A 22,013-nucleotide genomic window follows, 5' to 3' on the forward strand; every position below is an offset into this window, starting at 1 on the left:
AGTGGGAGGCCCGCGTGCCGAAAAAAAAAAAATGTAACTTCTCAATAGAACGTTGTGCAGTAGCTTAAAAATGTAGACAGATGGATATCTAGACCTATAAAGATATCCAAAATATATTTTTAAGTTAAAATGTCATAGGCAGTTTTGTTACCAATGATATTTATATGCACACAAAATGCACACACTCCAAGTTACTAACAAGTTATCACTTGAGCTCATGAGGGATTGTCATCTTTTAAGCAATCCACTTTTCAATAATGTTTGAATATTTTATGATAAACACATATTAACTTAGTAATCAGAAATTAATACACATTTTGAACATTTTAGCCATGGAATGAGTATTTTAGGATTTAAATCAAATTTTGAAAATAAAAACATGAAAAGGAAAATTGAAACTATCGTCATAATATGTGAATCACTGATGTAATTAATTATTTATGTACACAGCTCTTTATCATGGCATGTTTCCTTCCAACTGAAAACTTCATACGAATCTGGTAACAAGAAAGTGTCAAAATGCCAAAGAACTCAAAAATGTGCCAAGAAGTTTCAACTTTCAGTGAATCCGTGGTGGAGCAGTTCCAGTTCCCAAACAACAAACAACTGCACTAGCAGCATATTCCTTTCATCTAAAGAAGCACAAGAATTCTTTCCCTGGACTATTTTTTTTATTGTGGTAAAATATACATAATATAGAATTTACTGTTATAACTGTACAGTTTTGTAGCATTAAGTGCACTCACATTGCTGCTCAGCCATTACCACCATCCATTTTCAGAAGTTTTTCATCTTCCTCAAATGAAACTCCCCGTACCCATTATACACTAACTCCTCATTTCTTCCCCTGTTGCTGACACCCACCCTTCTACTTTCAATCTATAAATTTGACTACCCTAAGTACCTCAAATAAATGGAGTCAGGCAGTATTTGTCTTTTTGCGACTGGCTTATTTCCCTTAGCATAATGTCTCCAAGAATCATCTATGTTGTGATGTATGCCAGGATTTCCTTCCTTTTTAAGGCTGAATAATATTCCATTGTATGTATATACCACATTTTGTTTTTCCATTTAACTATCAATGGACACTTGGGTTGTTTCCACTTTTTGGCTTTTGTGAATAATGTTGCTATGAACATGGGTATACAAATATCTGAGTCCCTGCTTACACTTGGTTTGAGTATATATTCAGAAGTGGAATTGCTGGATCACATGGTAATTGTATATTTAGTTTTTTAAGGAATTGCGATACTATTTTTCACAACAGCTGCACACAACAGCACTCTTTAATATGAACATTTTTTAAGTCGTAGGTCCAAACAGATCATTCAGCCATTTATTGAACCACAAACTACTTTGTCTTAGTTCAGGGTATGACTAGTTTAGTCTGAGACTAGCTAGTAAATGTAGCAATGAATCAGGAAAGGTGCCTACTCTCTATGACTAAACTATTAGTAAGAGAAGGAAGTATACACAATGTTGCAGAAGAAGGTTGCAAATATTAAGGGCTAAGAGAAAAGGAAAATATGCTCTGGTGAATTCAGAGGAAGAAGAAAATACTGTCAACCCTGGGAACTTTGAGAGGATTTTAGGGCAGCACTGACAATTGGGCTGGGTCTGAAACGGTGAGGAGAAATGAGACACAGATATCGATGGATGGGCATTTTAGACACAGGGGAGTAAGTACACAAAGGAGAAAAAGCAGGGGAAGAACGTGTGAGGCGTTAGGGTTGTACAGCCTTTGGCTGCAGGGAAAGGCACAGGGAAGGCAATTGTGAGGAATCAATTTTAAAAGGTGGATTAGGGTCATATTATTTGTGCTAACTTTGAAATTTAGGCTCAGAAGTGTGCACCCACTGCTCAAACAAAACTTTTATAGGTCCTAAGAATGCTAACCTAAAATCACATATTTTATGTAATCTGAAATTTAAATTTAATTTAATTTTATACGAGATATATATACATATACATGAAATATATATACTAACTGCACGGTAAAATCAGTGTAAGGAATTCCAATAAAGTTCTGATTTTTCCCATGACAACTACATTAATGCTTTTAAGTAATAGGCAATATCAAGTTATTTCAAAATCATTTTTCCTCCTTTTTTTGTGCCCTTGTTTTGTCGGGCTGTAAAAGAATGGGCTTAATAACTATTGGGTAATTCATCACTGCACTCAATTCTGGGGCAATAGAGAAGTCTTATAGGATTTTTAAAGTGGAGAAAAGATGTGACAAAGCTAAATCTCAGGAAGATGACTGTAGCAGCACCATATATGATGGCCTGGGGTGCAGACAGACTGCAGATAGGAAGCAAGGCTGCCTCTGGAAAATCAAGTCAAGAGCTGATGAGCCTGCCCCAGGACAGTAGCAACGGAGAATAAGCAGGGAACAGATATGACATGTGATGTACAAAGAGAACTGATGGGATCTGGCAAGTAACTAGAGGCCGAGAATAAGGGCAAGAGAAGTCACAGGTGATGATGATTGTGTGATGACATGATGATGAGACAGGTGACTGGGAGGGAAGATGCTTGCAGTTGAGAAATGCTGAAACTGAGTCACTGGTGGAACATACAAGTCAAGCCGTCCACCAGGAAGCTGCAAGTGGGAGAGCGGATCTCATCAGAGATGTCAGGGTGGGTGTGTACAGACTGGCCGGTCGGCCAGCACAGAGGAGAGTGGGACACAGGTAAGATCATCGTAAAGTGTCTATATTTAGAAAGAGGAGGGGAGAACCAAGCTGGATAAGGAGAAAGACGGGGGATTTTTATAAAGCGAGGAAGAGAAACAAAAAGACAGTGGGAGCTGAGAGGGAGGATTTCAAGAAGGTAGAATTTGAATCTGCAGTGTTGCATAGGGTGGTAGAGGATACCACTCAGAAAAGGTATTCAGGGGTTTCCCTGGTGGCGCAGTGGTTGAGAGTCCACCTGCCGATGCAGTGGACACGGGTTCGTGCCCCGGTCCGGGAGGATCCCACATGCCGCGGAGCGGCTGGGCCCGTGAGCCATGGCCCCTGAGCCTGCGCGTCCGGAGCCTGTGCTCCGCAACGGGAGAGGCCACAACAGTGAGAGGCCCGCGTACCGAAAAAAAAAAAAAAATTTTTCAGCAACCTGATGAGGAGGAAATGTTAGCTTTCAAATTAAGTGATTGACAAAACAGGAAAATAAAAAAATTTCCAACACAGAACTTGGGTGTAGACAGTTCTAGCATGGAAAGAATAAAAGCAACTTCTTCCACGGCAGATGCCTTGGAATCTGGATAAAGGAGAAAAATGTTTGAAAATTGTGGGATTATTAAATCCTAGAAGAATCAAGACTGTATTAAAAACTATAGAAGGAAATATCCTTGCTTTGACGATTTACATACTGTAATGATAGATAAATTCCTATACCTACATGCAATACACAGGCACCACAAGTTAGTTAAGATTTAGTGTGAAGTTTTCAGTTCATTACAGAACTTTCAGCCTTGATTAATCATCATAGCCCCCAGCCTTTCTAGACAAGTGTGAGAACTCAAGAACACCTTGCTAGGTCCTAAGTGGCATAACACAATTTTGACATTTTTTTTCCACTCAAATATTCTTTTAGCCATTATCTTAACTGCCCTCAACTCTGCTTGTATTGTCCCTCAAAGAACTTTTCCTCCCCAGTGTGTCGATCTGCACTTTAGGGAAACATTTCAGTGTTATATATATGTGTATATATATATCTCCTTTGGAGAGTCAAGACTCCAAATTTATGGCCTTATTACCTAATCTCTAAACTGCCATAATTATATATTCAGGAGATATTAAGTGGGAAAAAGTCAGTATATATCAGTTAGTGTGGATCGGGGCAGTCCCCAACCCCCACCCAGGTGATTACAGGCCTCTAGCCCCAGTGGAGGGTTTGGCTGAGGTCCGCCGTTGCTCCATCCCTCCACCCTGGATCCCAGGGGTGGCTTCCAGAAGACTAGGGCATCTGACAGGCCCCCTCCTCACCGCCCCCGCCCCTGCCCCCGCCCCGAAATGCTCCGTGATCTGGGGAAGGGAGCGATGCTTACTCTACGGCTGATTTCCAGGGCGGCATCTGCCGCCTTCGCTTGGCTTGTCGTGTGTTGGAAGGCACAGGGCAGATGTTCGAGGTACCCAGTCATCAGGACACAGGGGGACTCAGCAGCACCTATGATCAACCCAGCCTGGCCTGCGGCTGATTGTTCTGACGGTTACCAACAGTTACCGGAACCTTGTTGACTAACAGCCAATCCAAAGTAGGGAAGATCTGAAGCCAAATCCTGACTTCTGTGACGTTCCCGCGTGTGACCCTGCAAGACCCCGCGTCGTACCTCAGATACACTAGTGTTTCCCCTGCGCCGGGTACTGCGTGCCATACATGCCGGAAAGACAGCATATGTCAGAGACCATGAGTGTGTCAGAGGACCCCAACTGCAGTCACCGAGTAATAATAATTTTATTGAGATCTAAATATCAGAAAATTTACGTTTCTGAAAATTAGATGGGTCTGGAAAACACTGGCCGTCCCGGAGGGTAGGGGTGAAGCAGTGCCTGACAGAGTCTTAGTGGAGCTTAAGGCAAAAGGAAAAAAAAATCAATACTGCTGATCCTCTCCTTATTTGAAAATTTGATATTTTGTTCGTCATGTATGTCTTGCATTAATTTTGGTTTTCTAAAAACATTGCATTAAGGTTTATTTTGCTAAGTTGAGTCACTATTTGGCCAGTCTCTTCCAATCTTGAAGACTTCAAGACTATCTTATGATCTTATTTATGAGTTTGGTTCTCCTCTAGCTTGGGAAACTTCGGAGGCAGGATTCTGTCTGTGCCATCACTGTTTTTTGCCAGGACCTAACACACTGCATTTAATAAATGTTGATTCAACTGAATGGGTTGGTTTCTTGGCTCCAAATTTGAACTTGAAATCTAGGAATTAAATGTAATTTTTTGAAATGCATCAAGCTACTTGCATTAAAAAATGCTGGTATTGGAATAGAGCGTTTAAAAAAGTCTCAGTGAAGAAATCAAACACACTTTTTTTTTTGAGAAAAAGAAATATTTTACTTTGACATAATTTCAGGATTGCAGAAAAGCTGCAAGAATAATACAAGAATTCCTGAATACCCATCACCAAGATTCCAAATGTAAATATATTACTACATTTTTTTTCTTGCTCTCTCTCTCATTTAAAAGTAATTTGTGGATATATTGCCTTTTTACACCTAAATTCTTCAGTGTGTTTCCCCAAAAGCAAGGAATTCTCTTTTAAAAACACAGTCCCATTATTGAAATCAGAAATTAATATTGCTATAATACTATTATATAATCTACAGAACTTATTCATATCTCTCTGATTATTTCAATAATGTACTTGGTAGCAAAAAAAAAAAAAAAAAAAAAAAAAAATCCAAGATCATGCATTGCATTTCATCTTGTCTCTCTTTAGTTTCCTTTAATCTGGAGCAGTTTCTGAGTCTGTCTTTATATTTCATGACCTTGACAATTTTTAGGAGTACAAGCCAGTTATTTTGTAGCACGGCTCTGTTTGGGTTTGATGTCTCCTCGTGACTAGATCCAGGTTATGGACTTTTTGCTGGGATACTGCAGAGGTGATGTTGAGTGCTTTTCAGTGCATCACTTCAGGAGGCAGTTGCTGTCAATTAATCCCGTTACTGGTAGTGTTACATTTGATTATTCAATTAAGGTCATACCTGCCACGTTTCTCCAGTCAAATAGTAAAGTTACTATTTTATCTTTGTAATGTATAGGTTTCTTGTGGGGAGATACTTTGAAACTATGTAATATCATTATTCCTCAAATCAAACACACTATTTTTAGTACTTCCAAAAATTATTTGAGCCTTTTGGGGTAGGTGGGTGGGTAAATGTCTTCCCAGTTATCATTGAGAGAGTAATCATCTGAAAACTATTGTTTAAATAGCTTTTATCCCAGAAATAAAAATCAGATGAGAAGAATGGTCCACTGAGAAAAGGTATAAAATAATTTACTAGCCTCTTGTCTCCCACATTTGCTGTTAATATGTGTTACAACATTTCAGATATCATTCATGAATATTCTACATGGAAAAATGGAAATGCATACTAGTTGGTCAATTTTGTACATTACACAAATGTCAGTTTTAGAACCATATGCAAGCAATCAGAGAAGAAAAGGAAATAAAAGGAATCCAAATCGGAAAAGAAGTAAAGCTGTCACTGTTTGCAGATGACATGATACTATACATAGAGAATCCTAAAGATGCTACCAAAAAACTCCTAGAGCTAATCAATGAATTTGTTAAAGTAGCAGGATACAAAATTAATGCACAGAAATCTCTGGCATTCCTATACACTAATGATGAAAAATCTGAAAGTGAAATCAAGAAAACACTCCCATTTACCATTGCAACAAAAAGAATAAAATATCTAGGAATAAACCTACCTAAGGAGACAAAAGACCTGTATGCAGAAAATTATAAGATACTGATGAAAGAAATTAAAGATGATACAAATAGATGGAGAGATATACCATGTTCTTGGATTGGAAGAATCAACATTGTGAAAATGACTCTACTACCCAAAGCAATCTACAGATTCAATGCAATCCCTATCAAACTACCACTGGCATTTTTCACAGAACTAGAACAAAAAATTTCACAATTTGTATGGAAACACAAAAGACCCCGAATAACCAAAGCAATCTTGAGAAAGAAAAATGGAGCTGGAGGAATCAGGCTCCCTAACTTCAAACTATACTACAAAGCTACAGTAATCAAGACAGTATGGTACTGGCACAAAAACAGAAAGATAGATCAATGGAACAGGATAGAGAGCCCAGAGATAAACCCATGCACATATGGTCACCTTATCTTTGATAAAGGAGGCAGGAAAGGACAGCCTCTTCAATAAGTGGTGCTGGGAAAACTGGACAGCTACATGTAAAAGTATGAGATTAGGTCACTCCCTAACACCATACACAAAAATAAGCTCAAAATGGATTAAAGACCTAAATGTAAGGCCAGAAACTATCAAACTCTTAGAGGAAAACATAGGCAGAACACTCTATGACATAAATCACAGCAAGATCCTTTTTGACCCACCTCCTAGAGAAATGGAAATAAAAACAAAAAGAAACAAATGGGACCTAATGAAACTTCAAAGCTTTTGCACAGCAAAGGAAACCATAAACAAGACCAAAACACACCCCTCAGAATGGGAGAAAATATTTGCAAATGAAGCAACTGACAAAGGATTAATCTCCAAAATTTACAAGCAGCTCATGCAGGTCAATATCAAAAAAACAAACAACCCAATCCAAAAATGGGGAGAAGACCTAAATAGACATTTCTCCAAAGAAGATATACAGACTGCCAACAAATACATGAAAGAATGCTCAACATCATTAATCATTAGAGAAATGAAAATCACAACTACAATGAGATATCATCTCACACCAGTCAGAATGGCCATCATCAAAAAATCTAGAAACAATAAATGCTGGAGAGGGTGTGGAGAAAAGGGAACACTCTTGCACTGCTGGTGGGAATGTAAATTGGTACAGTCACTATGCAGAATAGTATGGAGGATCCTTAAAAAACTACAAATAGAACTACCATATGACCCAGCAATCCCACTACTAGGCATATACCCTGAGAAAACCATAATTCAAAAAGAGTCATGTACCAAAATGTTCAATGCAGCTCTATTTACAATAGCCCGGAGATGGAAACAACCTAAGTGTCCATCATCGGATGAATGGATAAAGAAGATGTGGCACATATATACAATGGAATATTACTCAGCCATAAAAAGAAACGAAATTGAGCTATCTGTAATGAGGTGGATAGACCTAGAGTATGTCATACAGAGTGAAGTAAGTCAGAAAGAGAAATACAAATACTGTATGCTAATACATATATATGCAATTTAAGAAAAAAAATGTCATGAAGAACCTAGGGGTAAGACAGGAATAAAGACACAGACCTACTAGAGAATGGACTTGAGGATGTGGGGAGGGGGAAGGGTAAGCTGTGACAAAGCCAGAGAGAGGCATGGACATATATACACTACCAAACGTAAGGTAAATAGCTAGTGGGAAGCAGCTGCATAGCACAGGGAGATCAGCTCGGTGCTTTGTGACCAACTAGAGGGGTGGGATAGGGAGGGTGGGAGGGAGGGAGACGCAAGAGGGAAGAGACATGGGAACATATGTATATGTATAACTGATTCACTTTGTTATAAAGCAGAAACTAACACACCATTGTAAAGCAATTATACCCCAATAAAGATGTTAAAAAAAAAAACAACACACCATTGTAAAGCAATTATACTCTAATAAAGATGTAAAAAAAAAAATAACAGTTCAATTAAAAACAAGTACTTTCAGAGAGCATCTTACAGAAGTAAACTACTAACAAGTTAATTTCTATTAGAATCACATTTAAAGATTATATTGTTGATTAATTTTTTAATCTTTTTACCTTATACCGATTAAGAAGAGGAAAATAAATTTTAAAAAGAACAGCTCTGTTCTTAGGAAAGGAACTCAGAAACTCATTTATTATAAGGTCTTCATGTGTTCCCTCTTCAAGAAAAATTTACAATTTAAGTGATCACAAGGAATAAAATAATGGAAATTTAAAATGGAATGTGAAAGCTGGGGGTTAGTGAAGGCACTTCTTGGATAAAAGGTTCTCCCTAGACGTCCTCACATGGCTGATCTACAAAAGAAGTATCCCTAGCAGAGTGAGCAGAGAGAACTTTTACCTCCATTTTGTGGGATTATAGCTGAGCAATCCAGCCTGAAATTTTAAAAATTTGTGTAAAATGTACATTCTCCTTTATAATCAATCTTGTTTTAATATAAAAATAAAGTGGCTCCCCCTAACCCCTCTCAAATCTTTGAGTAATATTTACATTGAAGCAAGACACCCTGTGTTTACCCTGTGGCTTTACCTCCCTGGCATGCTGCCATTGCCTGCAGGTGTATGCATAACCCAGTTTGAAAGCTCTATCATACCACGTATGTGGATTTGGATAAGAAAAAAGAGCCTTGCACTCCAAGTCAGGGCATGTGGGATTTAGTCTCAGCTCTGACGTTAACTAGTTGTTGGCCACCTTCAAGGCACTTAATGGCTCTGAGCCTCAGTGTCTTCAACAGTAAAATGAAGGAGTTGGAAGTTTAGCTCAAAAAATCCATTATTTAATTACACTCTCCCAGACAGGTAGTATGTATTGTTCACAGAGTAAAAGATTCTTATGGAGTTGTTGACATGTAATTGTTTTTCAAGAACAATTTTCTAGTTAAAAAAAAAAAAAAGTGTAAGAAAAAATTATGCATGTAATGGCTATCATTAAAGCTAAATAATTTTTTTAAAATTCTCTTCTTAATTTTGTCTTGAATAATTCCAGTCTGGATGTTATTTTTCTAAGTGAGTAAAAAATATTTATAAAATAAAATAATCATTATCACCCATTTCTACTGTGTAGAATAAGCATAGAATGAGTCATATATCAGTTACAATCAAATCACATTCTTATATGTATAAAAAGATATATCTTTTTATGATATATAATGACCAGAGCATCAACATTTTCACTGTTATCCCTTTAGGTAAAATAACAAACCATTTTAATTGACAGCTACAGTATTCTGTATGTTTCCAGATTTTCCAAAATGAAAAGTACAATAGAATGTTGGGAATTCTTGGAATTCTACATGAGTCTTTCATGTTACTGCACATCTTATGAAAACAGGCACTGACTGCCTCTGTTCAGGACCACATTGTAAAGCATTGTAAAGGATATTTGGCCTTGGGAGATAGAGACAGTGTCTACCTCCAGAGCAAAGGGTGGGTATTTTGTTTGTTACTGTGCAGCATCATAAAGATCATGTCTCCCTCCTTTATAATAACGATAAGGTCAGGCGGGCTTACTACCCAATATAAAAGATTTGGGTTCCCTAAGCTCAGAGTTCCTCTCCTATAACACAAGCCACTGTATGTGACCACATCACCTGGACTAGGAATTGTGGCTAAGGGAATTAGTGCAAATATCCAAACTCTGGCTATCCTGTTACTGTGAGTAATAAACTGTCCTTAGTCTCTGACCCAAAAGTCTCTATTTTCTGCCAGCATCTGTCACACTGCGGCTGGCTAGCTTTTTCTTCTGCTTGTGCAGGTTTTTGGTTTTGTTCTTGTTTTTTTTTAATGGAATGCATCCATGTAATGTGTTTTTCAGCATTTATATTTCTCCTTACCGTCTCATGAACCTCTATCTTTTAAAGTCAGCTACTGGATTAAATTGTTGCATCATGTTCCACCGCAACGTATTTTATAGTTTATTTACTCATTACTCTATTGATGGACATTTACATTGTCCAGTTTTTTGCTATGATAAACAATGCTGTATTAAATGCTTTTGTGCTCTTGTGTTAGTATTCCATTAGCTGAAATCCCTTGATGATATTAATGAATCATACATGAGTGTCCTTTTCTTTGTAGGATGATATCAATCTTGTTGAAATTTGCCAATCTAATTAGAGTAAAATTTTATCTCAATGTTTTCATTTGTATTTATTTAGTGAAGTTGTGTCTTTTCAAATGTTTATTGGTCATTTTTATTTTTTCTGTGAATTGTTGTTTCATATTAATTGCTTAATTTTTACCATGCAAATGCCAGTGACTGAAGCTTTACAAGCTAGATCTGTAAAGAATTTTCCAGATATTTCCTGAAGTCAACAGTGAGTTGCCTCAAGTCATCTTGTAGCATCCTCCAAAGCTGTCTTCCTTTGCTCTCTTCTCCCTGGCTAATGCCTGTTGCCCTTTAGACTGCTTAAATAAACTTCATCTATCTCCAAAAGTACCCCTTCACTGATCTCCAGGGTCCATGCCCAGGATGCTATCCTCCGATGCTCTAAGTGTTGCATTTTTTGAGTTATCAGAATGGTGGTGGATTGTGAGCTAATGGAGGAAGTATCAGTCTCTCCTCATCCTTATGGCATGCTTAGTTATTGGGGTTCTGAAGGAATATTGCCCACATGTAATATTTCTTAAACTCTCAGGAAAGCAGCCATTTCCACTTCATCCTTACATACCTGTTTTCTCTCAAAATTCACACACGATCCTCTAAATGCCTCCCTGTATAGGAACAGGAAGTGTTTCAGGTTTGGAAATATACTATACTGTCTGGGAAAGCTAGGAACCTCTAGACAGAACCCCAGCTTAACCAAATAATAAATTTTCAATTCCAAACCTGAGTTTGCTTCAGTGTGATTTCACATCTTCTCCCAAGAACTCCATGTCTAAGCTCTGTCTATCTCACCAAATAGCTATCCTTTGACTATTCCTTGCACCTAGGGAATCACATGTCCATCAGGGTCCTAGGTATACAGTGTGAAAAAGATGAGGGGGCAAGAACTCCAGGTGGGTTCATCCACTTTTCCCACAGTGGAGTGGGTGGGAGTGGTAGGGAAAGAGTCCAGTGGAAGAACTGAGCAGGGCCCTCTAAGTCGTGGAGCCTAGGTCAGAAGCCCCCTTGCCTGAAATTAGAGGTGGTACTGGGTGGAAAAGTCATACAAGTCACAAATATTAATTTCCATTATAGGACTTCATTGTGTGATGTCACTGAAATTACTAACCCTTCCCTCACTTTGCTCAGTTTAGGCTTGATGAGTTATTGATGGTTTATCTTGAGCTAGCAGAGAAGTCTTGTTAGTGCTGTTAAGAATGCTGAATTTTTTCACACATATGATGTAACAATCAGGCATTTCAAGCATAAATTCTCTCTATATATAAATGTGGGGTATGTATATGTTTGTACATATATGTGTATATATGTGTGCATACACGTATAAATACATGTGTGCATGTATGTATATATTCATATATATGTACACATGCACACACATATAGCAGGCACACTGTACAATGCCCCCTGTGATCCCCACTGGTTTTCACATCCTGTATGATTAGTCCTCTCTCCTTGCAAGTGGGCTGGACTTTGGTCTCACTTCTAATGAATGGAATACAGCAGAAGGATGGGCTATCAATCACTTCTGAGAGCAGCTTACAAAAAGACTGTGGCTTCTGTCTGGGGCACCCTCTTTTGTTCTCTGGTCCACTCTAAGGTAAACCAGCTGCTGTGTTGTGAGCTGACCTACGGGGAGGCCCATATGGCAAGGTACTGATGTCTCTGGCCAAAAGTCAGAGAGGACCTGAAGCCTGCAATGGTCATGTGAGCCAGCTTGGAAGTAGGTCCCCCCAAAGGAGGCTTGAGATGGCCACATCCCTGCAGCCTTGTGGGAGACTCAGTCTGAGTCACCTAGCTGAGGCACACCCAGATTCCTGACACTCAGAAATGGAGATAATGTGGGTTTTTTTGTTTTAATACGAAAAAGATTTTCTTGACATATGTACATATATATATATATATATATATATATATATATATATATATATATATATATATATATATATATATATGTACATAAAGCTGGGAAAGAGAAGAGACCATTGAGGCAAATGCATAGGGAGAGAGGAAGCATCTGAAAACAGCTGTGGGCATCCTGACATTTCCAAGTCTAGGGAAAATTGGCCAGGAGCTTGGGTGGCCAAGTTAACAGTCAAGCCAGGGATGGCACAGTGGATGATACATGCAGCTCTCTTCCATTCTCCTAACTGGAACTTCTCAAGTCTGGTGTAATTTCTCAACTGGGCTCATATGCTCCTCACCCTCCAACACAAACACACACACACTCCTGCACACCCCTGAGGTGTGGTCCTCCGGCTTGCTGTAGGCAGAGAGGAGGTTAAGTTTCACTTAAAGGGGCCGAGCCACTTTCCAGTGACACAAAGTCCATTGCAAAGCTCACAGTTTGCAGAATAAGATCTGCTCTTCATTTGTTGAGTTTCTTCATAGAAGAAAGGAATTAGCTGGTGGCTCCCATGAAGCCCTGGGCAGGTTATGAGGCTGCCAGGCTCAGATGAGCACAGGCACAGCTGCCCTGACCAGGAGCCTCCAAACACAATGCTGCCTCCTCTAAGTCAGAGGGGTGTCCTGACTTGGGGGCCCCAGTGTTCTTACTGAGAGTAGAGGTTCCTCCCTAAATATGGATGGTGCTGTCCCCCATGGCACCACCTGGGTTTTGGCCAGGTGCTTTGTATGAATGCAGCACCCGAAGTGTATCCATCACAGCAGGTGTGGTGCTGTCCCCCATCGCCCCCCCCCCCATTCTCTGTTTGTTCTTTTAATATTGAGCTGTTTATATATTTTGGAGATTAATCCTTTGTCCACTGATCCGTTTGCAAATATTTTCTCTCATTCTGAGGGTTGTCTTTTCATCTTGTTTGTAGTTCCCTTTGCTTTGCAAAAGTTTTTAAGTTTCATTAGGTCCCATTTTTTAATTTTTGTTTTTATTTCCATTACTCTAGGAGATGGATCAAAAAAGATCTTGCTGTGATTTATGTCGAAGAGTGTTCTTCCTATGTTTTCCTCTAAGAATTTTATAGTGTCTGGTCTTACATTTAGGTCTCTAATCCATTTTGAGTTTATTTTTGTGTATGGTGTTAGGGAGTGTTCTAATTTAATTCTTTTCCATGTAGTTGTCCAGTTTTCCCAGCACCACTTATTGAAGAGACTGTCTTTTCTCCATTGTATATCCTTGCCTCCTTTGTCATAGATTAGTTGACCATAAGTACGTGGGTTTATCTCTGGGCTTTCTATCCTGTTCCATTGATCTATATTTCTGTTTTTGTGCCAGTACCATATTGTCTTGATTACTGTAACTTTGTAGTATAGTCAGAAGTCAGGGAGTCTGATTCCTCAAGCTCCAGTTTTTTCCCTCAAGACTGCTTTGGCTAATCGGGGTCTTTTGTGTCTCCATACAAATTTTAAGATTTTTTCTTCTAGTTCTATAAAAAATGCCATTGGTAATTTGATAGGGATTGCATTTAATCTGTAGATTGCTTTGGGTAGTATAGTCATTTTCACAATATTAATTCTTCTAATCCCAGAACATGGTATATCTCTCCATCTGTTTATATCATCTTTGATTTCTTTCATCAGTGTCTTATAGTTTTCTGCATACAGGTCTTTTGTCTCCTTAGGTAGGTTTATTCCTAGGTATTTTATTCTTTTTGTTGCAATGGTGAATGGGATTGTTTCCTTAATTTCTCTTTCTGATATTTCATTGTTAGTGTATAGGAATGCCAGAGATTTCTGTGCATTAATTTTGTATCCTGCTACTTTACCAAATTCATTGATTAGCTCTAGTAGTTTTCTGGTGGCATCTTTAGGATTCTCTATGTGTAGTATCATATCATCTGCAAACAATGACAGTTTTACTTCTTCTTCTCTAATTTGTATTCCTTTTATTTCTTTTTCTTCTCTGATTGCTGTGGCTAGGACTTCCAAAACTATGTTGAATAATAGTGGCAAGAGTGGACATCCTTGTCTTGTTCCTGATCTTAGAGGAAATGCTTTCAGTTTTTCACCATTGAGAATGATGTTTGCTGTGGGTTTGTTGTATATGGCCTTTAATATGTTGAGGTAGGTTCCCTCTATGCCCACTTTCTGGAGAGTTTTTATCATAAATGGATGTTGAATTTTGTCAAAAGCTTTTTCTGCATCTATTGAGATGATCATATGGTTTTTATTCTGCCACAGTTTTTGGTCTAAAGGTGGGGATTTAAGCTTATCCAGACCTCACAACTCTAGCCACAATTATTGGTCAATCACACAAGCCAGGCCAATCAGAATCCTTCTCTAGAATCTTTTCACTATCTTTAAGCTATTACTGTATGAGCCTAGAGACTGCCATCAGCCATGTTTCTTTCTATATAGAAACTGGAGCTACAGTAGAGGAAAATAAAACTAACACACAGAGCAAGAGAAGATCAAGTCTAATGGCATTTGAGTTCTTGGTTCTAGCTTGCTCCATGCGTGCTTCCACTGCAGTTTGGTTATGCAGGTCAACGTATACTTTCTTTTTGGTTTAAGCTGGTTTGCATTAGATTTCTCTATGTTAAATCAAGAGTGTGACCAAGGTAGTTGATGTGGTAATGTTATCTTGAGCGTGTACCGCATAATATCATGGCATTTTCACATATACATGTTGTTTCTTGGATCTACATCCTGCCGACACTGACTCTAATTTTTATTGCAACACTTGCCCAGAGTTTGCATCTATTGATCTCCCTGCCCCACCCGTCCCCCAAATTAGGAACTAATAAGAAAAATTTGAAATAATTCCTGTTCTCTCCCTCTCTATATATAAATTTACATTAAAACTATTGGACAGCTGCCAAGAGTTTGAAGTACAGCTGCATTTTGTGAATTAGTTAAATATCATAACCCTGTTTGCAGTTTCTATCAGTAATTGGAATGAATGTTATAAAAAGAGCATTTACTAAAAAGAATGTGTTGTGTAATTTAATGTATGCTAAATGTAGGTGGTCTAAAAATATTTTACTGCATTCCTACCTTTACTAATCAACTTTTTAAATACTGTCACTAAAGTGTGAATACCATTCGACAAAGGAAGTCAACCAAGCCCTTTATATGACATTATTTTAAATAATCTTTTCTATATTTTCTAAGTCAGATTGTATAAGTAGTTAATCCATCTACCTATAGTAATGTTAGTTGGTGGAAAATGTCATGCATCCTGCCTTTGCTGTGATTACATGCATTCCTTTTCAACTTCCTTTTGTTGACTTTTGTTATATTTTGTATCATAGCTTTAGCAACTAGGATGTCTTTGGGGTGAAGAAAATCCCTTACTTCCGATCCTTGTCATTTACTAATTAATGACTCAAAGTATTACAAGTGCACTCCCATAACTGTTTATCTCGCTGTGGCCAATGCTGAAACTGACTTCTACTATCAAAATTATTCAGTTCTTTGATATGATCTCTTGCTATTTTTTGGTTCTGTTTTCTGTAAAAGTTCAGGAATTCCATCAGAAGTCCTTTGACAAGAGAAGTTACCAAGAATATTACTGGATTGGTAAACTTGACAGTTTCTTTGCTAAGAAAGTCTAGCTTCCATATCTTAACTTCTTACCCTACAGCTATTTTGTTCCCTCTTGACACATTTTTTCCTGTACGATTCTTGTTTGAATAAACTATTTTTTATTAACTTTATTTTGTAACTTAGATATGGCTCACACCTAAACTGTAGGTAGCTATGGTAACATAACAAGTTCACACTTTGTATTAATTAGGAACTTTTAAGAAGCTTCATTTAACTGGTGGAATGACCCCAAGGCTCTTGTCTGGAGATCCACATGAGACCCACTGGAAAATCATAAAGTCTGGCTGTGGCTTTTTCCCAGGGCAGCTTCTAAGCCCTGGATCTTATATTGTTTATCTATAAATGATCCTGGTTGTTGCTTCCAAGTCCTTCTGGTTTGTCGTGCACAGAGCCACTAGCAGACTCGTTGGCAGTGACAGGTGCTAACCTTGGAGGAAAGGTGTAGTTATCAGTGAGGATGTCTTTCACTATACTATCAGGACACTAGGCTCTACTTGTTTCAACAGTAAAGAAATGCCTTGCCTCCCTAACAAGAAGTCCAAAGGAAATCAGTTCTGGGCTCCATACAGTCAGGAACGGGGCTCCAGAACTCTGCTAGTTTTAAAGGCTACACTCCTCTAAGGCAACTTTCTTTTCAGGTTGCCTCGCCCCAACACAGGTCAGCAGTAGCAGTTCCAGGTTTCACAGTTTGACATGCCACTATTGAGAGAAATAAGAGGGGCGACTTTCCATTTTCACCTTCCAAGAGTGAAAACCTTTTAGGGAGTCTTTCTTTCCCTGAATGCTTCCCTTCAGGTATCCTGGGCCAGAATGGCATCACATGCCCTCCTAAACATTGGCAAGGGGAGTGGTATTGCTATCATTGGTAGACAGTCAATCATTGGTGAACTCCTACATCACCCACTGGGCTCCTCCTTCCACAAGGACATGCTTCTCCCCTGGCCTGAACTCTGATACTGCACCCACCTACCACCCTGTGGGGCTTCTCCGACAATGAGCAGAGGCTCTGAATCCTCAGTATGGGCCCACTCCATGCATCGACGGGTTCTTCACCCAGCCCAGGCTCTGACACCCGTGTGCTCTGTCACGCCACTGAGACTGCTTACCCAGCAACGGTCTGTTCCAACAAGAGTTAAAACCTTGCTCAGATGCAATTTTTATAGCAGTCTGTTTAAAGAAACAAGTTGATATGGAAAACAGCAATGTACAAAGTAAAAAAAAAAAAAAAGCTATGAGATTTTTCCACTTGCAGGAAAAAATAAATGGGAGTGGTCAGACTAGAAAGCTTTGATGGTACATGCACACTGTTGCTATAGTACCTACAGTTAACAAATGTGGTTTTCATAAATTAAAAAATATATATAACTATTCCCCCATCTCATCAGCAGTATCTCAAGTTACAGAAACAGAGAATAGCAATTTCAAATGACATTTTAACTTTTAAAACTATGTAGTGGTATTTGTCAATTGGAAATATAAAAATAAGAATCTGACCCTGTTTTGCCAGAAATGAATTTAAAACAGAACAATTAATTTTTAAGAGTTAATGTGATGGTACTTATGATCGGTCCTGACCATAATTTCATCATTCTTGTCACTAGAAGGGAACTTAGAGTGGCAATAAACCTTTTATGTTGCTATATTACCTGCAAGATTTCCACAGCAGGCTCATTTTACAGATGTGAAGACTGAGGCACAGTGAGTTAAGTAACTGATCCAGGGTCACACAGCTGTAAGAGGGACAGGCAGGACCCACCCCATGCAGCCTGGCTCCCTTGCCCTTATAGTTCCTAGTGTGTGCTCATCTGAGGAAAAAATACATGGCTGTGGTATTATCTTTACTAGAAGAAAATTAAGAAATAACCAGAGAGGGGAAAGGATTTATGAATCATCTGTCCTGTGGAAATTAAACAGCTGTAAAAGAATGATACAATAGTTACATTTACCAGTGAGGAAAGATGTTTAGTTTATCACACAATGTTTGCTGTAAAAACTGAATCAGGACCATCTACAGATTATAAAGCGAGTGTTTGTATAAACCTATAAATGCCCCAAGCAGGACTGGAAGGATTCTAGGCAAAGTGTCCACAGTGTCATTCTGGGAGAGCAGACTTGGGATATGAATTTGGAGTACAAGAGGACAGCAGAATTTGGGTTATGAAATGAGGAATCTCAGGGGATAGAGGTGAGTCAACACAGCTCAGAAAGGAAAGGTCAAGCAGGCCACCTGAGAGACAGGAACACCTAGGAGGTCCATGCTACCCAATGAGTGGGGTGGATCCCACAGGCCAGAAACTGGGGGCTCCCCTGTCTCAGCTCCATGCCGGGAGGCCAGCTGCCCAGACCAACTCCAGGGTGATATCAGGCATACCTGGGCCAGGCGTACTCTCCTGGGTCCCTCACCTTTTCAGGGTTAAAAGACACGCCGTGACCAGCAGCCAATGCCAGGTAAATAAATGCTGGACAGAGCTCAAGCCCATGGTTGGTCCCTCACTAGACAGAAAAGCTCAAAGGTGTGTAAGAGAAACAAAAGTCCCTTTCAGAACCTCTGCTGTGGTTAACCAGCCCTTTGTCATGAACGGTCTACTCAGAACATCCTGACCTGCTTTCTGTTTAACTCCCTTCAGGAGAAGTTCAGGAACCTCCACCATGTTTCAGGAAGGCAGCTGATACTGGGGGTGAACACAGGAATGAGACTCAGTTCTTGTCCTGATTTGGTGAGTGGCCAGGGTTAATCTGCCAGTCAGCTACCTTTGAACCTTGCGTCACTCCATTTGCGAGGCCACATTTTCTTTCTGACTGTGAGTAAAGACCACCATCCAGAATGCAGAGCCATCTGGGTAAGGCCAGGAGGCTTGAACCCCTCCTGTCGTGATGGCTTCTTCTACTTTCATACCAGTCACCATATGATGTTACTTGTCACCATATGAGTAACGTTGGGCTTCCCTGTTGGACTCAAACTGCAAAATGGTCAGATTCTGTCCCCACGCATCCGAGACCCTGGGCCCAGGATCAGAGGGAAGTCTCAGCCTGGCTTCTCTAGGCAGCTCCGTCTAACTGGTCGTAAGGTCCAGAGCAAGGTTGGGAGAATCCGGGGTCTGGGAAAGGGGGAACGACCCCATGCTTAGAGTCTCCATTGCTACACTCTGCGGGTGGCCCCAGAGTGGGAGAGGACAGGGCCCCAGGGCTTCTCCCAAGATGACAGGATGGTTATCCTCATATGGTTTTATTTCTTAGCAAATTCACCAGAGAGTTTCAGTGGCCTTAAGCATTCTCCTAAACCAATCCAGCTGTTTTGCAAATGTCAAAGGCATTTTGGGTGAAATTTGGTGACTTATGGAAGTTAGGAACTTGATGAAATTAAAATGGAAATAATTTTATGGAGAAAAAAGCCTGACTAGAATTTTGAGTGGTTTTCACTAAATTTATAGATTAATTTAGGGAAAATCCAGATCAATATAAATGATTGACTTCCCATGCAGGTGCAGGAGTATGAAATGTTATTCTATTTGTTGAGATCAGTATCTCAGAGGACAAGGCCATCTCTTTGCCCATCCTCTTTAAAAAAATTTTTTTAAAGACTGACTTGGCTATTTGTGGTTAAATATGTGGTGTTGGGCATAGTCTATGATGGGATTTGTACTTGATCTTAATTGGGGTAAGGCTTCTGAAGCAATTTAATAAAGTGGTGACAGAATCATTTCAATACAGTTGGTGAATCATTTGACTATGGAAATTTCTTGGTGATTTTGAAATAATTAATAGCAAGTTAGTGATAGTCACTCTGAAAAATGATAACATTACTCTTAGCTCTCTCTCTCTGCCTATTCTTACTTCTCACAAGAGTTTTATTTATCCAAAAATATTTGTTTAAACTCTCTCATGTTACAGAACTGTTTTAGGCCCTAGGGACACATCCGATAAAAACAAAATTTCTTTCCCTCATTACATTTTAGTGGGTACAACCGAGTTATATAACATGACATATCTTTATACATAGCTGTTTCCATGAGAAACAAGAAAAACAAGAAAAGGTTGACTGTTTCACCATGAAGATGGTGGTACCATTTGAACTGCTTGTCATATTTCTGGTCCTCTGCTCTTCTCAGCACATGGTTAGATTACACTTCCTTGATCCCTTCTCATTGCATGGGGCCAGGTGACTAGTTATAGCCAGTGAGTTATAAATAGAAATAATTTGGGTCACTTCTGAATGGGAGCATTTAAATGCCAGTGCAAGATTTTCCGTGACATTTCTTTTGGTCTGACATGAGGATGGCAACATCTGCGAAAGTGGCTGCTTTGTCCATCTGGGCTCCTGAATGACTACTACCTCCTCCTAATGGACATGGTGTGTGACTGAGACATTTTGTGGTATTGATCCTTTGAGATTTTGTAGGGGAGACATTATTTGTTACTGCAGCATAGCTCAGCTTATACAGACTAATACAATGTGTTTAAAGGAAAACAAAATGAAGCATTTTTATTAGGACCTGTGAGCAATCAGGTGTCAGGTTATACTTGCACAGCACAATTTGGCAAATATTGACCAGGCTTTGTACAGTATTCCTTCCACTGGAACTAACTGGAATCAACTAGTAAATGTCTCTTGTTGCCTTTTCCATTTTCCTTTTCCTAATCATTGGTCCCACGTCCCATGGCTGCAGCTCTGGTTCATTTTCTCTTAAGTGCTTGGCACCTTCTCCTAATACACTCCGTAAACCTCTTGAATTGTATCTGGCTTTGACAGTCTATTATGAATACCACATATTTCTGGTTTCATTCTTCCTATACTCCACGTTGCACCAAGTGCAACATGAACATCTTCCTTGCATTTAGTCTAGATGACATGTTAATTTATTTTAGTGGGCTAAGGTAATGCTACAGCATTCCAATGCATATTGATACACTTGGATTGGCTCTATCATTTTCAGAATTATTACTTTATTAGTAAATGATACTTCAATTATCATATATTTCCTCCCCAATTTAAATAAATAGGGATTGGTCAGATTGGAATCACTTAGGCAACCAGAACTCTGGGGTATGTTTCTAGGGCAGTGTTTTTTATCATTGGCTCTATGATAACATTACGTGAGGAGATCTGAAAGATCCCAGAGCCCAACGAGCACCCCAGGCTGATTGCAATGAAATCACGGAGGCTAGGACCTTGGCATCAGTATTTGCTAAAGTCCCCTAGTTGACTCTAACATGCAGTTGAAGTTGACAATCACTCTTTTAGACATTAGTGCTAGATCAAGTGAAGGCGGGAAACCAAGGTAACCAACAGCAGGAGGACAGAGAGGAGAATGAAGCCTAGTTTTGCAGGGCCTCCCAGCAAGGATTCACATGCTATAAATGCTATTCTTGGCATCCATCAAAGTTGTACTTAGACACACCTGAAGGCTGCCAGTACTCTATTATTTGTGCCAGCTTCTCCTTCTCTCTTCCACTCTAGCCAGAGCATGAAAAGCTACTCCTAGGCTAGCAAGTATTTAAAAGTCAAAGCCAGGTAATAGAATCATATTGTTGAGTCAAACAATGGAGGGGCAAAGGCTAAAGTATCAAAGACTAGGAAATAGTGGAATGGAATTGGGGAAGAGCAAAGGTGAGAGGGCAGGATGAAATGGCACACACATTGGTACAAGTAGGCTGGAGAGATCCATCTCCTTTGTTGGGGCAGCCACCTTCAAAGTGCATGGTGAGCCTGGGCAGGGAAGAAATAGGAGATGGCTTGTGACATACTTTGAAACAGAAACCAATACTTGAGCAAGTAATAAAAATAAACTTCTAGCAAAATTGCTTCTATATTTATTCTTCTTGAACAGTAGATGAGAGCTACATTACAATTTATTTAGGCAAAGAATATGGTTTATTTATGAGAAAAAATCCAAACAGTTGAACGTCTAATAAATATGGCACATGTTAAGAAGACGGTAATCTGAGTTAACCATGATATTCTACCTCGATATTATTCTTCCATG

General features: G+C 39.2%; 1 protein-coding gene across 1 annotated transcript in view; it reads right to left on the reverse strand.

The window, feature by feature from the left end:
• Window positions 1–4,141, reverse strand: part of LRRC72 (leucine rich repeat containing 72) — a 41,140-nt gene extending 36,999 nt beyond the window's left edge. The window contains exon 1 of the mRNA XM_067745530.1: window positions 4,049–4,141. Within this exon, the coding sequence (XP_067601631.1) occupies window positions 4,049–4,141 (93 nt within the window). The remainder of the gene's footprint in view (window positions 1–4,048) is intronic.
• Between the last annotated feature and the right edge of the window lie 17,872 nt (window positions 4,142–22,013).

Source organism: Pseudorca crassidens, chromosome 8 (genome assembly GCF_039906515.1).
Source record: "Pseudorca crassidens isolate mPseCra1 chromosome 8, mPseCra1.hap1, whole genome shotgun sequence".
Classification (NCBI taxonomy): Eukaryota; Metazoa; Chordata; class Mammalia; order Artiodactyla; family Delphinidae; genus Pseudorca; species Pseudorca crassidens.